At 42.3% G+C, this 14,536-nt stretch overlaps 2 protein-coding genes and 1 non-coding gene across 5 annotated transcripts, besides 1 other annotated feature; 1 reads left to right on the top strand and 2 right to left on the bottom strand.

Annotated features, from left to right (window-relative positions):
* The first annotated feature begins 246 nt into the window (after positions 1 to 246).
* PXo (P[[i]]-sensitive XPR1 orthologue) lies at positions 247 to 3,658 on the top strand. 2 transcript variants are annotated; one of them, NM_139743.4, is made up of 6 exons: positions 247 to 426; positions 812 to 2,000; positions 2,244 to 2,438; positions 2,639 to 2,808; positions 2,961 to 3,203; positions 3,398 to 3,658. In NM_139743.4, the coding sequence occupies exons 1-6, from the start codon at positions 358 to 360 to the stop codon at positions 3,545 to 3,547; spliced, it is 2,016 nt and encodes a 671-aa protein (NP_648000.1). In that variant the 5' UTR covers positions 247 to 357; the 3' UTR covers positions 3,548 to 3,658. The 2 variants fall into 2 exon arrangements, with proteins under 2 accessions (NP_648000.1, NP_001356974.1); NM_001369960.1 differs by lacking the exon at positions 2,244 to 2,438.
* asRNA:CR45167 (antisense RNA:CR45167) lies at positions 2,007 to 3,174 on the bottom strand. Its single transcript, NR_124803.1, has 2 exons — positions 2,219 to 3,174; positions 2,007 to 2,157 (listed from the first exon to the last, which is right to left on the bottom strand).
* A 364-nt stretch (positions 3,659 to 4,022) lies between the features above and the next one.
* CG13288 (uncharacterized protein) lies at positions 4,023 to 14,182 on the bottom strand. 2 transcript variants are annotated; one of them, NM_001104052.2, is made up of 8 exons: positions 13,684 to 14,182; positions 12,856 to 12,979; positions 12,664 to 12,749; positions 12,433 to 12,591; positions 12,267 to 12,353; positions 11,967 to 12,171; positions 4,532 to 4,646; positions 4,023 to 4,456 (listed from the first exon to the last, which is right to left on the bottom strand). In NM_001104052.2, exons 1-7 carry the CDS (start codon positions 13,756 to 13,758, stop codon positions 4,630 to 4,632), a joined length of 753 nt encoding a protein of 250 aa, NP_001097522.1. In that variant the 5' UTR covers positions 13,759 to 14,182; the 3' UTR covers positions 4,023 to 4,456; positions 4,532 to 4,629. The 2 variants fall into 2 exon arrangements, with proteins under 2 accessions (NP_001097522.1, NP_001261455.1); NM_001274526.1 differs by lacking the exons at positions 4,023 to 4,456; positions 4,532 to 4,646 and adding an exon at positions 11,668 to 11,899.
* Positions 11,292 to 11,477: a mobile genetic element.
* Positions 14,183 to 14,536: the final 354 nt, after the last annotated feature.

The following is a 14,536-nucleotide window of genomic DNA, read 5'->3' as shown; positions in this document are numbered from 1 at the left end:
AATTGTTTCTTAATTTATGAATTGGCCATTTAATAAAATCAAATCATGTGCAATATGTGTTGCGCGTTTGTTGTTGTTTTATTGTTGACATTGAAAAGAGATGGGAGGCAACAGCTAACAATAACAAAACCGAAGAAATTTACATATCGAAAGCTCGATTCCTCGCAACCGAAACCCCCGCCATTTGGACCACCATCCCAAGCCAAATCGAAATCCAAGAACTTTCGCTGCCTGTTCTCTTCTGGCCCAGTTGTGATGTTTACGTGAAAACGTGCGTTTCTAGTGCGACCACGTCCTCGCCATTTATCCGGATGCGGATGCAGTGCAGCCAGTTGTGAGATCCCCCCAATTCCCGAGATGAAGTTCGCCGAGCACCTGACGGCCCACATAACGCCCGAGTGGCGAAAGCAGTACATTAACTATGAGGTGAGTGCCGAAAATCGCCGTTTGAAGGTGCAGAAAAATATGTATCCGTGAGATACACGGACGAGTGTGCTTTTCCCGCTGTCACTCTGCCAGCTGTGACGTCACGTGCCCCATCAGCTGTGGCATCCAACTGTCAAACGGTAGAGCTTTCAACGCGCATGCGCCCTGTTGAGCGGCATTCTGTGTTTTGCTCTCCTCGGACGTAAACAAGAGAGGATGGGCTGGGTGGAGTGGGGTGGCAAAAGAACGAGAAAGTGAAAACACACGATACGATGAGCAGGAGATATATAGATACAGTGGGGGCCAAAAGTATAGGTCCTTTGTTTAAGAGATTTATCAAAATATATAAATAAATTTTATTAAAATATTTCTTATCATTTTTTAGGAAATGAAAGCCATGCTGTATGCAGCCATCGAACAATCGCCCTCCGCAGAACTCGTGGAGCGCGAGATGGTGACGCGATACTTTGCCAAATTCGATGAGGAGTTCTTTCACTACTGCGACAAGGAGCTGGCCAAGATCAACACATTCTACTCGGAGAAGATGGCCGAGGCGACACGCAAATATGGCAGTCTGCGCAGCGAGTTGACCGAAGCCCTGGAAATGGGACACCCAAAGAAACTGCCCGCGTGGAAGAGGCGAACGCCGCTGGGCAAGAAGAATGTGCCGGCGCGCAAGATACAGGATCTCAAGTTGGCATTTAGTGAATTTTATCTGGGACTGATACTGCTCCAGAACTATCAGAACCTCAACTTCACGGGTTTCCGTAAGATACTTAAGAAGCACGACAAGTTGCTGAGCGTCGACTATGGTGCACGTTGGCGCACGGATCACGTGGAGGCAGCCCACTTTTACACCAACAAGGACATTGATCGGCTGATCCAGGAGACGGAGCAGGCTGTTACCCAGGACATCGAGGGAGGAGATCGTCAGAGGGCAATGAAGCGGTTGAGGGTACCACCACTGGGCGAACAGCAGAGTCCTTGGACGACCTTCAAGGTTGGTCTCTTTTCTGGCGCCTTTGTGGTGCTCTTCATTACGGTTGTGATCGCTGCCATGTTCTACGGATTCGGCGAGAACTGGCGGGCCGGAATGAGGATGTTCCGCGCACCATTCCTCATCATCGAATGCCTCTTCCTTTGGGGCGTCAATGTCTACGGCTGGAGGTCGTCCGGTGTGAACCACGTCCTCATCTTTGAGTTGGATCCACGAAATCACCTGTCCGAGCAAAACATCATGGAAGTGGCATCCGTGTTTGGAGTTATCTGGGCCTGCTGCGTCCTGAGCTACATCTTTTGCGATCCCCTCGGCATCCCACAGTACGCAGCTCCGCTTTGCCTCTACACATTGATGGCTGCCTTTTTGCTGAATCCCACGAAGACGTTCCATCATGAGGCCCGGTTTTGGGCCATAAGGATCCTCATCCGGGTAATCATGGCTCCGTTCTGCTTTGTAAACTTTGCCGATTTCTGGCTGGCCGACCAGCTGAACAGCATGGTGCCAGCTTTTCTGGATATACCCTTTCTGATTTGCTTCTTTGGTCGAAGTCCCACATGGCACAAGGCTGGCAAGGGTAAGTAGCACAGGGTTTCCGATGCTGAACTCAATTTGAAGTAAAAGTAGGGGAAAAATCAAAGATTTCCATTCCTTTTTATGAGCATTCAATAAAAGTTTACAATGCTACTCGTTCTGCTTGAGACCAGCTTGTCGGTTTGGTCCTTTCCCCAATTCTATTTAATTGAAAATTCATGCTGAATGGTTTAATTATAGACTACAAAGTGTTTAATTTACCATCATTGTTTTGCTTGTGCAACAGCTGCCAGCCACTGTGTGGAGTACGTGTCTCTGTTGCATCCCATTGTTGCCATAATGCCTGCCTACTTCCGGTTCGCCCAGTGCATCCGCAGATACCGCGACACAAAGGAGTCATTTCCGCATCTGGTCAACGCCGCCAAGTATGCAACGTCCTTCTTTGTGGTTATATTTGCCCACAAATATCACACGACCACCGGTAAGTGGATTCATTATACGAAGCATGAGTTCATTAGGGCACATCGCAATTGCAAATATATATATATGTACACATATATACATTATGTGTGCTATTTACGGTCCAGTGCCAATTAGTGTCGAAAATTCATGTAGATTGTATTTTGGCGGTATCGCACGTACATTCCTCTTTCACCCAAGCCATTGTCTTCTCATCTCCAGACACCTACCCGCTGTCCAAGGAGAATCCTTGGTTCTACTGCTGGATTACGGCCGCCATCTTCTCGTCCTGCTACGCCTACACATGGGACATCAAAATGGACTGGGGACTGTTCGACTCGAAGGCGGGCGACAATCGATTCTTGCGTGAGGAAATCGTTTATTCATCGACGGTGAGTCCGGTTGGGTGGAGTTTTGTTTTTTTCTCCTATTTGGAGTAGGGGGGCAGTCCCCACAAAATAATGGCCACGATAAATATTTGGGCAAACGGCACGTAAAACAATCTTTCAAAGCGTTCATTATCTCTCCTCTTGTCGGTGCCCAGTGGTTCTACTACTTTGGCATAATTGAGGATTTAATACTGCGCTTCAGCTGGACCCTGTCCATGAGTCTAATTGAGGCTGGCTACATTGAGGGCGATGTGATGATGACCATTCTCAGTCCCCTGGAGGTTTTCCGTCGCTTCATTTGGAATTACTTTCGGTTGGAGAACGAGCATCTAAACAACGTGGGCAAATTCAGGGCTGTCAGGGATATATCGGTCGCTCCAATGGATTGCTCGGATCAGGTGAGTCTGGTAGCCAAGCAACATACCTATTGGATTTATTTCAATAGGATTTTGATTTTTATATAAGTTAAAAAGCTTAGTTTAAAGCTTACTCAGGTTATCAAATCATAGCAAAAATGAAATTCAGATTTAAGCTGCAAGCTCTATTTTAGCATTTGAATTTAACTCCACCATAACTTTCTCTTAAATTTCAGACCACGATTTTGCGCATGATGGATGAAACTGATGGCGTGTTGAATCGAAGGCGTGGAAAAGCCGCTGGCGGCAAATCCGCAACGAAGAAGAACAAACAGGAGCAGCGACTGCTCCTTCAAGGGGAATCCATTGAGGATCTTTGCTCGTAGTTGGGTTACCCAATAAACATCTATCTCTCTGTGTGCACAAATTTTACGTTTATGGCAATAAAGCACTTCAGTTGCATTTGCGGACACTGAATAAATGGTCCAAATGGTTCCAATTTCATTGATTTTGCATCTGTGAGCAAGAAAGTTTGAGCAACACCATTTCTCGGGGTCATTTGTATACCATATGTGGGTGGTAATGGCGATTGATGACGAGCACTAGTTCAATTTTCGTGACAGTTGAACAATAAACTTTGGGTAAACTTCCGTTCCATTTGGGTGTGCTATTTTGGGTGCCTAAAAATACATTTGGGTTTGTTGTGGTAGTCATAGCAAATTTACGAAAACGCTACCATGCGAGATTATTGCTGACATTACAATGCATGCGTGATATGTTTTGATAATGTATTCGAAACAGGATAAATGGATGACCACCAATGAGAAAGATTCAGTCTTCTTAAATATATATTTTTTTTTTGGTTCAGCTTGCTTTCCAGGAATTTTATATGAATATTTCTAGATATTAAAAGAATTTCTATATTTTGCATAATAGATTTACAGGAAAGTTCGGTCGGTGGTGTTTGCTGTTGACAAACAAATTTGATGTATTTCACCGTGAATTTCCGTTGGGAGTTGAAAAGGTTTCGTTCACAGCAGCTGTGTGTTGATTGATTGATGGATTTTTTTTTCATGTTTCCCCGCTTCCTCTCACTGTAATTATTGAATAAAACTTTGAAGGGTATTTGAGCACTGCTGATTACATTCTTATCAAAAGTCCTTCATATTGATAGTTCATTGTTGGGGGTAACGTACAAAATAATTGGTTAAATTTAAAGCTTTTTGGCAGTGGAGCTGACCGCCAAGAATTTCATGCGCTCTTCTGGCGTCATAAACCACATTTTTGCGGTCCTTCTGAAATAAATGGTAATAATAAATGATTATTTAATTTAATATGTGCTCAATTTAATAATGCAAACGAAAACTTACCAAGTTTTGGCGAGAGAAAGTTACACAAATAGTTTCGGCAAACTTTTGTGTTTCTTGTAGTCACAAAGTTTTGGTAGTTCTTGGAACTTTTTCACTTCTTATATTCCTGGCAGTGCTGTAAGTATTTAATTGATTTAATGTTTTAAGAACTGTTATCTTAACTTCCGCTTCCGGATAATTTGGTTGACAAACGAATGCAAATAACTATCAAGCGAATGTACAAAGTCCCTTTATCATTTTATGTTCAACATCACCGTTGCTTATTTGGACAACGCAGAGTTCAATTCAAATTGCAATTCCTACCGTTTTATACATTTTTAGAACTTGTTTCCCTTTTGGGCAACATTTTGATGTGGTTCTGTTGCCGGGCAACACTCCCGTAGCAAGGCATCGGTCATTAGGAACCGTTTATGACTCCCCGATAGGCATTTCCTTTTTGGGCTGTCTCATCAATGGAAATCTCTTATGGGAGAGTGCTTATTTTTGAAATCCTGCGATAAAGAGACGCTTTTCTCATAATGTTTTTATTAGCCCGCGGATGCTGAACGCTCTCCGTGTGGGCGTGAGCCCATACTTAGCGACATTTAATTTGGCAGACGAGATAAACCCATTGATAACGTTGTTGATGTATTTAACTTGTACCTTGCGGTTGCAGCTTTTAAGCAGATGAATTTCGGAAAAGTGCTTACGTTTTGGGAAATCATAAAACGAAAAGGTTGGAGCTTTTGCTTTTCCTTAAAGCCTTTCACTTTCACTTGAGCGAGAAACATCAGCGTTTACTTTCACATATCAAAGTTGTGGTGACACCTTTTTATTCCAACCCCAACCTACTTTGTTGCTTATTTTTTCGTTCGGTTCCCTTCCTTTACTGCTGTCAAAGCAGATTTTCTTTGATTTGACAGGGGGAGCCAACTTAGGCTCCCGAAAACTGATGGCAAACACACGCTTTGCACACAACAACAGCCGATTTTCACTCATACGGACAGCCCATCGTGCGTATACGTATTATTGTGTTGACATTTTCGGCATGGCCTTGCATTTGCCAATGCTGTTGAAGTCTCTGATTGCAATTGTTTTGTTTAGATTACTCTGGCTTACTTACTACTCCCTGCATCGGTGTTAGTTAATGTTTGTCAAGCTAAAACATCTGCGCTCCGGGGCTGATAAATGAATAAACATTCCGCTAGAGATTGAAGTGACAATGGCTGAAAAGCTATGCAATCGGGATATGCAAATGGCCAAGGATAAAGAGATTGAAAGGATTGAGCTGGTTGTGCGGCACGTGCGAAATTATTAAGCCAGTGCTAATTAAAACTTATCTGAATGTATCGATTTTTAAGTACCATTTTAAATGTTGCCTATGAATGACGGTCTGTTGCCAATTAGACGAACGTATGACTGCCTCGTTGCAGAAAATATATTTCTAATGATGACCTGAAATAGAATTCTTTGATTGCCGACGCGTGTGTCGAGAGATATCGGGGTCATTAAAACAGCACCTGCGGCACTGTGCCACTCAAATGGTCCCACGCGGCGTATACGTCATTTGACTGTGGATTAAAACCAACACAGCAGGTTGAAAGTGAACAACATTTCACTATCCATACTTCGGTGTAACTCTCAGTCCCGGAAACAGCCCTTATTTTAAGAGAAACATTGATTGAACAAATGTTTACATTAAAAGTTAATTAATTAATTTAAAGCTTGTGGCAGCGATTGATAGGGAGTTGCCGGGAATTGCCAATTAATATGCTAATCGAATACCGCACGGCTCTTGATTAACCACAAAAAGCATTTTGACGGCCTACCAACCGCGAATGTCCTTTTGGCAAAAAGTGCGTGGCCTTTAATTTAGGTTGCCCAATTTAATGTCAGCCAAGTGTATGGATAACCCCAAAGGGGGCAAATAAATCTTATTTGCCAATGCCATTCTGGACCATCTGAGTGGGATGTGCTGAGTAATACGATGCGGATGCGAAGCCAAAGGCCTTTGGGCCCATCCGTTGGCCACCATTGATTGATGGCCAAGTTGCTTGTCGAAGAAAAAGCTATTTATAATATGTTTATTATTTATCATGCATGCTAATGCCAATACATACGAGTATGTATAAAATGCCAAACGGATATACAACCGTTTATTGGTCCTGCTTGTTTGCTTATGAAATTTGATTGAAACTAATGGACGCCGATGCCAAATGATATCAGCAAATGCCACCCAGAGGACACGTAAAAGCCATTCGAATATGCGAAATAAGTCAAGTCAAGGTTTCCAGCATCCAATTCGCCGGGTAGTAGATAATATGGATAAAGGACTTTTCTTCGCTCCGTTTCATAACCAGTTTTAAGTCCTTAAAACCCATTGCGAAGCCTGAATTAAATAAGCTTATTTCTCATGCTCACGCGCCGTGGAAATTCCATTTGAGTGCATATCAATTGTCAACCCTGCTTAAGCTCAAGCACTTCAAGTCGATTTATCATTTATAGATATTTTCCTTCCAAGCGAAGGCATTTCTCCGTTTTCCACTTTACAAGAGGTCAACTTCAGTTCGCCAAGAATGTCAAGTGGCACTCGCGTTGTCAGTCGAAAGTTTTGACAGCCAAATTCATGGGCAAACACCAGAGTCGACAAAATAAATGAAAATCTTTCTAATGAAAGATCAACAAACCGCAGTGCTTGGCCCAGTTAAAGTTTGTTTTTTGGGAAGCAAGATATAAATATAATAAGTTGTGCAATTAGCTCATACAGAAATAGTTTAAAAATAATAGACTTCAGTTGCAAAAACTTGAGAAGCCCATCCATTAGCACAATGGTTTTTGTTCGCTTTATATTGTAATTTTGGGTTATCCAAAACAACTTTTTTTTTAGGTTCTTACTCTATTAGTACTAATTGAATTAAATGCGGAAAATGCCTGGCTAATTGAGATGAGTTCTAAAGCTCCGGATTTTACTATCGCAAAAGTGTAACCATTTTGCGTAAAATTTCATATTTATTGCTGAAATATTAATCTCTTTATACCCGACTTCCCTTTGGGGATTTATTTACCCGCGAATCGTTGTCATGGAAACTATTTGGCTGCGGTCTATCTCTCTTACGAATTTTGGGTATATTGGTTCTTCGTGGTAAGAAATTAAAACTTATGAAGTAAATTTAAAAATAAATAAATTACAAAGTTATTGACATAAGACCAATATTTAAACCCTACAAGAAGTGTGTTAAGGGTATCCAAATTGTTGGATACTTTTTTATTTTTTGTTTATATTGTGCAGAATGCGCAAGTATTTTCAATTAAAAATTCTCGTAAAAGGTAATCGGAAAACGAAGTGGCCAGCAAATAAATTGAATTTTATACGAATTTAAAGAGCAGAACTGAAGGTTGCACTCTAGAGTAACGAATCATTTACAAAAGGATTCTATTTTGTTTTCTTATGAATAAGTACTCAAGCCTTTTGTATGCTAATGCTTTGAAGCAGACCGAAATAAGAAGCTCAATTAAAAATGGCTTAATTCTCTTGGGAAGCGGAGTAACGTGGTATTTTTTCTTTTACATATGCTACAGCTGGCAAATTTCCACCGAATCCCGTGCATGTATTTTAACACTGAGGTGTCACCTAAGCCCACATCTTTTTCTTTCTGAAGTCACAAGATTGATGTGTGGGCCTTGTTCCACATAATTTACTTGCACGATTTATTGCTGACAAACGGCTTCCCGCTAATACGAATCGCTTTGTCGGCTTATATCCTAATTATTTTGGCTTCAATATGTTGAAATACCTCGAAGGCGAAAGACGTCTGTTTGTGACAACGGCCAAGAGGCTTTCCATACTCGAAGTTCGGAAAGCTGTTTATAGTTTACACTTGGCAGAATTCCCTTATTATTAGATGTCATTTGTGAGCCCCAAAATGACCGTTAAGCGCTTTGACTTATGGCTTGTCTCGAGGGAATTAAGTTCGAGCACAAATATGACTTGCTGGGCACAATAAGTTTTATGTTTCAATTAAAGTGCCTGTCGAGTAGGCCTAAGGAATTTCGTTTTCGAAATGTTTTCATCATTTAATATTCATTAAGATGCTTACATCTTTTATGGCATCTCCTTGGAGCGTAAATTAGCTTCATTTCAATGCTAATTTTCTAATTGAATGCATGTAGCCACGTATCCATGAGCGAGTATGAAGAGCTTAAAGCGAACACACGTACATAAATCTACATAAATTTCCTGCCAACTGACGCTCATATCGACCCTTTCCCCGGCCACGCTGCGTATACGCAATAAAGCGAGTGACAAACTGGCTGCCATTTTCGTCAAGCGTCAAGTTGCCCAAAAACTCCTGTTTACTTTCTGCCTTTTAAATAACAACAGCACATATATAAGAGCCTTACCCAGTTGTCATATGCTATAAATCAAGTGAAAGTCCAGAAAGTCTGCGAAAGGCAGCAAAGTCCCTCGGTCTCAAGTTGCCTGAAATCTGTCAATATTCTTAAAGTGAAGGGGAGAAGTTATAAACTGCTCGAAAATTTAACATTTAATTTAATCCAAGATGCTCAATCTCCTGAGCTTGACACACACAAGTTTCGGTTGGCCATTATGTGGGGAAACTTGGGTCGATGCATGCTCAGAAAAGTTGGACACCCATTGTTACACTTCCGGTTTCCTGTTGTTTCTGTGGTTGTATTGCAGCGATGGCTGTCAAAACTTAGCGTGTTTCCAGCGTTTCCAAACATGCATGTATTTCACATGCTCGAATTCCCCAGCAAGTTCAATGGCCACCAGTGCTCGCCAGTCACTCCAAGTGTCCAAAGTTGCGGACGCTGGGCGAGACAGGAATTTCATTTGATTTCACTGATGCTGATGTTTTAATTGAATTTTCACTTAAGCAGTCGGGACACTTGGCAAATATTGCCACCGCCCGCCGCACTCAAGCGCTAATGGAAAACTCATTATCCTGGCATCGGTAGTCTGGGAAAGCAGTCATCTTAGCAATTAGATAGAAAGCGTGCGCGTTTCGGCCTTGTGAAAGTGAGCTTATTGGCAATTGTGAGTGTGTGTTTGGAGCAATAATCCCGGGATATGGCATTGTGGTATATAGTACACGTATTTATCCCTTAAGTGCCCCACAATGGCAACTTTAAAGAGCCAACTGCGGACTGTTGATAATGCCGAAAGTAATTCAACGGATTTGCAACGCTGCAAGTGCTGCATTTGTTTTCCATCAAATATGTCAGTGATTCCGAGAACGAAATAATCCACAGGACTTATTTCACTTTGTGTGCATAACAATGAACGCGTCCTTCCACATTCCCTTTTCCATCAAACATTTCGTTTCACGTACAAAACTCTAAAAAAAAGTGTAATTACAATTGCGCTCCATGGTTTCTGAATTAATTTCATCCAAGTCGGAAAAAGGCTGTCAAGCAGAATGATTGCAATTACAAGTATTTGCTTTATGGCTGCAGGTCTTATCTATCTTTGTGCCTTGTATTTGTCAAAGAATTTGAGGCAACAATAACACTAAATAGAAAGCAATGGAAAAGCATTTAAACTCTTAATCAATTATGTTTGCAGAGAAATTTTCCTGGGAAACTTGATATTTATCTAACAGACTTTACACTGCATTCCACCACTTAGAAATCCATTAGGCTTTTGTTTTTTTCCGACTCTGTAGCTTTTGACCAATGTCCGGACATTTTTGGCTTGTGGGTTTTCAAGAAGCATGCCACTGAAATGTGTGGAATCCCGCTGCCCGTGGCAATGTCAATATTGGGCGACTTTTCACAAAACTAATAACAGTTGTGCTCACTCTCAGAGTGCGAGTTTCCACAGCGTCCAGAGCCATGTGTACACATACCTTGTAAACATTAATTCGTGATGACTTACTCATCCAAACAAGCAAACATCCAGTGTGTTTAAAAATCTTTAAAATTTTTCAAAATTTAAGCAATTTAAGCAATTGCCCTTTTAGGCCTTTGAATGAAGTGCATAAGTTTTTGTCAGTGTTTCGGTGGCACTGGCACATTACATTCCGGAAGTTGGACCACAGTTTGCGGATTGTGTGGCTTCTCCGGCAGGGACTCTTTGTCATCGACAGCTGGCGGACAGGAAACCGAGTTTGGGACCCTAAATCGCTCATCCGCTTCAAGGCAGCAAACCGGTGTCATATATCCGTGCATCTCCACCTGGGGGTTTAATTAACAGGGCCAATTTAGCCCGGTGATTAAGTGCCATTTAATGACGCTCCTGCTTTGCTCCAATGACGCGTCGGTAGACCTGCAAAGGACTCGTGCTAGCCTTTGTAATGGATTGCAGTGGAAACAATCTTTTTTTTGTTGTCGTTCCAGTGACTTTAAGAGGAGCTTAACAACGTAATTTAAATAATATTAGGCGGCTATTAAAACCTGTTAACCCGCGCTCAATCTCGTCGTCATCATGGGCGGGTCAGCATTTTTCAAAGGCTAATTACGTTTTAAAAGTCCATTTTACCCTCGTGCCTTGTTGTTTTAGGGCTTTTTTTGACCTGAGGCTGTCTGACCGGTTGAAGCTTGAGCATTTGAATAATTATTTCAAAACGTCTGTCTCCGGGTCACCGGAGTAGTTTGACCTGGCAAAGCACTCGAACTCGAACGGAGCGCATATCCGGTTGCCGTTGTCAAGCACCGGATTTTACTCAAGAAGTACAGGCAAGCCTAACTAACTTGTACCAAATACTTGCTTGCCATTTAAGGCATAGTAAAGTCAATACTCATTCAAAGATGGTTGAAAATACAGTATAATTCGCTTAGCTGCCTCGAGTACTTTGCACAATGCCTCGATGCAGGTAACTTAAAAATGCAGCTAACTTAATTTTTTTTTTTCTATTTTCTATTTTCTATTCACACAAAAAAATGGAAAAATAATGCAGATATCTTGCCGATGCAGCTAACTATCGATGCAGCTAAGCGAATTATACTGTAATATAATCAGATAGCCTTAAAAAATACTTTTTCCCAGAAACCTTTCTGCTATTTTAACAATACTTCAAGTTAAGTTATCATTCTGAATACAACGAGTATGTATTTCAGTATCCTGTATCCTATTTGCATCTACCAATTAGATATCTTCGTTTCCATGGAGCAGGCATGTCAACTATAAGAGCATTTTTGTTAAAGTCTGCTATATGCCTGTTGAAAATCTCATTTCCCTTTATTCAGCCCTTTCGGATCAATTAATTTGTAAAAATATCTTATAGCTCTGCTGGAATGTGTATTCGAGAAGAAACGCGTAACATTGGCTTAGTGATGAATTGCATCAATGGCAATGAGCTGGGCTGGAAGCCAGAGTGAAAATTGGTATGCGGCCGAGATCCTCTCCAGTTGGCTGCTCCGTCAGGTGGTCTAGATGGATATGAGCCATGTTATGTTTACTAGGAACTACATGGCCAAGAACGCCCTATGGTCGTACCTGTTCGGGACTGCTGCTCCTCCTCCTCGGTGATGGTGGAGAAGTTGGTAGGCCGCTGCGAAGTTATTAGCGGGCTGGCTGCTCCGAGCATACGTCGCCGCTTGCCATATCCGCTTCCGGTCTCCAGCTGCTGCAACAGATTATTGTGCAGTTGCTGTTGCTGTGCTTTGGTTAGCTTCTCCGCTGCTGTGAAGACCACAATAGGCTTGGATTTGACGGAGGCACACGGTGTTCAGGTGGGGAGGGGGAGGGCAAGTAAGCATACTTGGGAGTGGCACAACACATTCACCGAATACCTACCGATGCCGTCGAGGCCGCCAGTCGCATCTCCGCCCGCTGGGAACGGAACGTCTGGTACTGCGAGATGACGCACAGCAGACAGTAAAGCTGGAAGCGGGTAATGTACATTGCGGTTTAGTAGGACATTCAAATATTGTGCATTAAAGTTATGGTTACTTCTACTTACATTGAGGCACAGTAGGAAGAAATCCATGGTAAAGATGAAACCGACAATCGGATCGAACTTGACGCGGCGGGATAGGGCCAAGTGGACCAAGTGGCAGACCTCGATGAGCAGATCGCCCAGCATGAAACTAATCCAGGGTATCAGCAGATGTCTCTTGTTCTGTAATTTCATCCGAAATTGAGGCCACATGCCGACCGCATTGCGTTGAAGTGGACAAAGTAGCACACTCACCTGCTGGAGGCCCAATATGAGCAGAACCGACGATAGCACCATCAGTATGGAGCAAAAGAGCAACAAAATGTTGAATATCACAGTCACTGCAAGAGGCATAAATCACACGTAATTGAGTCGCTCGCAAGGAACAAGTGGCTGTGTGTTGGATTTAGTATCCTTCCGTACTAGTGTATCCTTCGGTATGCTCACCTACAGTCACATCGCCCTTCTCCAGCAAACTTTCACCCAGCGGCTGAGCACGGTTACCCAGCAGAAAGTCCTGTTCCTCGATTAGGTAGAACAAAAACATCAGCGTCGAGAAGCCAAAGTAAACCTGTATGGGGAAAATTGTGCAAAAATAATAGAAACGAACAACCGAGGGTAAAAGTAAATTGCGGCACACGCTTCCTATTTACACGGAAAAAAGCCCCAGAAGTGTCCCCTTCGCCGTTCCCCCAAAATGATCCTTCAAATGAAAATTGAAGCCAGTAATTGTTGAAGAAGTATGCAGCTCAACGCGGAAATATGTTTGCTTCGGTATGTATTTCACTTAGTTAAGCTGTTAATCATTCCAATTTACTGGGTTTCGACAGCAATCAATAAGGTAAACGTAATCTAACGAGCACGGAAATGTTTGTAATGAGACATGAAATTTATGCGTGGCATGTAGTGAAGTTTAATGCTTCCGAAAAACTCAACTTGTTGCTAAAGCTTTTTTAAAATATGCATAAATCATCTTCTGCAATACATAGAAAATAGCTAAGAGAGGTCAAGTGCAAGGGATATTGCAACTTTTTTGAATCACTTGTAAAAGTTACATTTTAAAACCACATCTTCATTAGTCATAGGTGTGCAACTGAGTAATAAAGGTTTAGGTTTAGATAGATTTTGCTTAAAAAGTTTGAAGAGACCATTAACCTTTGTCCAACTGTTTGCCAAATGGCTGAAAAAGTTCGAGGGAATTTTGATATGTTTACCCATGCTCCAGGCCACAACTTCTTATCTCCAGAAATTATTCATATTTGAGGAGCGACCTACCAACGTGTAGATGGCGCAGGCAAAGCTGCCACTCCGCACATCCTTCCAAAAGCAACAAGACTCCAGGATGGCCATCTTTTAGTAGCTCACGCCTCCTCGCGGATGAGCATTCCAAGCACGCTGACACAAGAAGGATTTTATTTTACGTTGTTTTCTGCGCTTAGGGAACGGCAGCCGCCACTTTCACTTGACTTTCTTCACTTTTACCCGCTGGGATACCATTTTATTTCGTTTCCCGCCAAACGGTTAATTTGCTTGCTTTACTTGTTTTTCTTTAGACAAGTTTTTATTCGGCACTCGACAGATAAATATCTAGAATTTCTCTTTGCTGTTTGCGGGACACTGCCACATAATTTCATACACAAGACGCGCAGATTTATGACACTGATTTATGTGGCATGACCGGGCATAGTTACGCGGACCGCAGTGTGGGTTGCCAAAATGCCAGGACGCGATATTCCGAGGAGAACCGTCGCCATTGAAAGTCGCATCGGGACTGGCTAAGTAGTCCTCATGCGATGGCGAAATGCTTTCAATTTCGAAATGTACTCGCACATACGTTTTATGAATGAAAGTTCGAAAGTGGGATTGTGTGGCCCACGCATGCGCCATCTGCAGGCGAAGAACGGCAACAGGTGGTAGGATTGCTGAAATCCTTGCATTCTAGCTGCGGCTCACCGAATTTTCATGCAATTAACCACAAACTGTGTTGGCTTAGCCAATACCGCAAATTAGTGCTATGGATTAGTTCTCTATTGGATTTGCCGAGCCTTTAATTAACGTGTAAAACGCTCTGCAGGCGGTCTTTGAATGAACAAACTGGCATGGAGGAAGTGGTGGCGTCAAGGAGTCG

Source organism: Drosophila melanogaster, chromosome 3L, assembly GCF_000001215.4.
Source record: "Drosophila melanogaster chromosome 3L".
In the NCBI taxonomy this organism is placed as follows: Eukaryota; Metazoa; Arthropoda; class Insecta; order Diptera; family Drosophilidae; genus Drosophila; species Drosophila melanogaster.
Note: the sequence above shows the minus strand (reverse complement) of the source record. Positions and strands in the feature narration are given on the sequence as shown.

Excerpts from the sequence above, each read along its gene's own strand:
- PXo (NM_139743.4), top strand. The coding sequence starts at position 358 with ATGAAGTTCGCCGAGCACCTGACGGCCCACATAACGCCCGAGTGGCGA. Across the intron at positions 2,001-2,243 it reads ATGGCACAAGGCTGGCAAGG|CTGCCAGCCACTGTGTGGAG; the intron begins GTAAGTAGCACA and ends CTTGTGCAACAG. Across the intron at positions 2,439-2,638 it reads CAAATATCACACGACCACCG|ACACCTACCCGCTGTCCAAG; the intron begins GTAAGTGGATTC and ends TCTCATCTCCAG.
- CG13288 (NM_001274526.1), bottom strand. The coding sequence starts at position 13,758 with ATGGCCATCCTGGAGTCTTGTTGCTTTTGGAAGGATGTGCGGAGTGGC. Across the intron at positions 12,980-13,683 it reads CCTGCGCCATCTACACGTTG|GTTTACTTTGGCTTCTCGAC; the intron begins GTAGGTCGCTCC and ends TTCCCCATACAG. Across the intron at positions 11,900-11,966 it reads GGAGCAGCAGTCCCGAACAG|ACCACCTGACGGAGCAGCCA; the intron begins GTACGACCATAG and ends ATATCCATCTAG.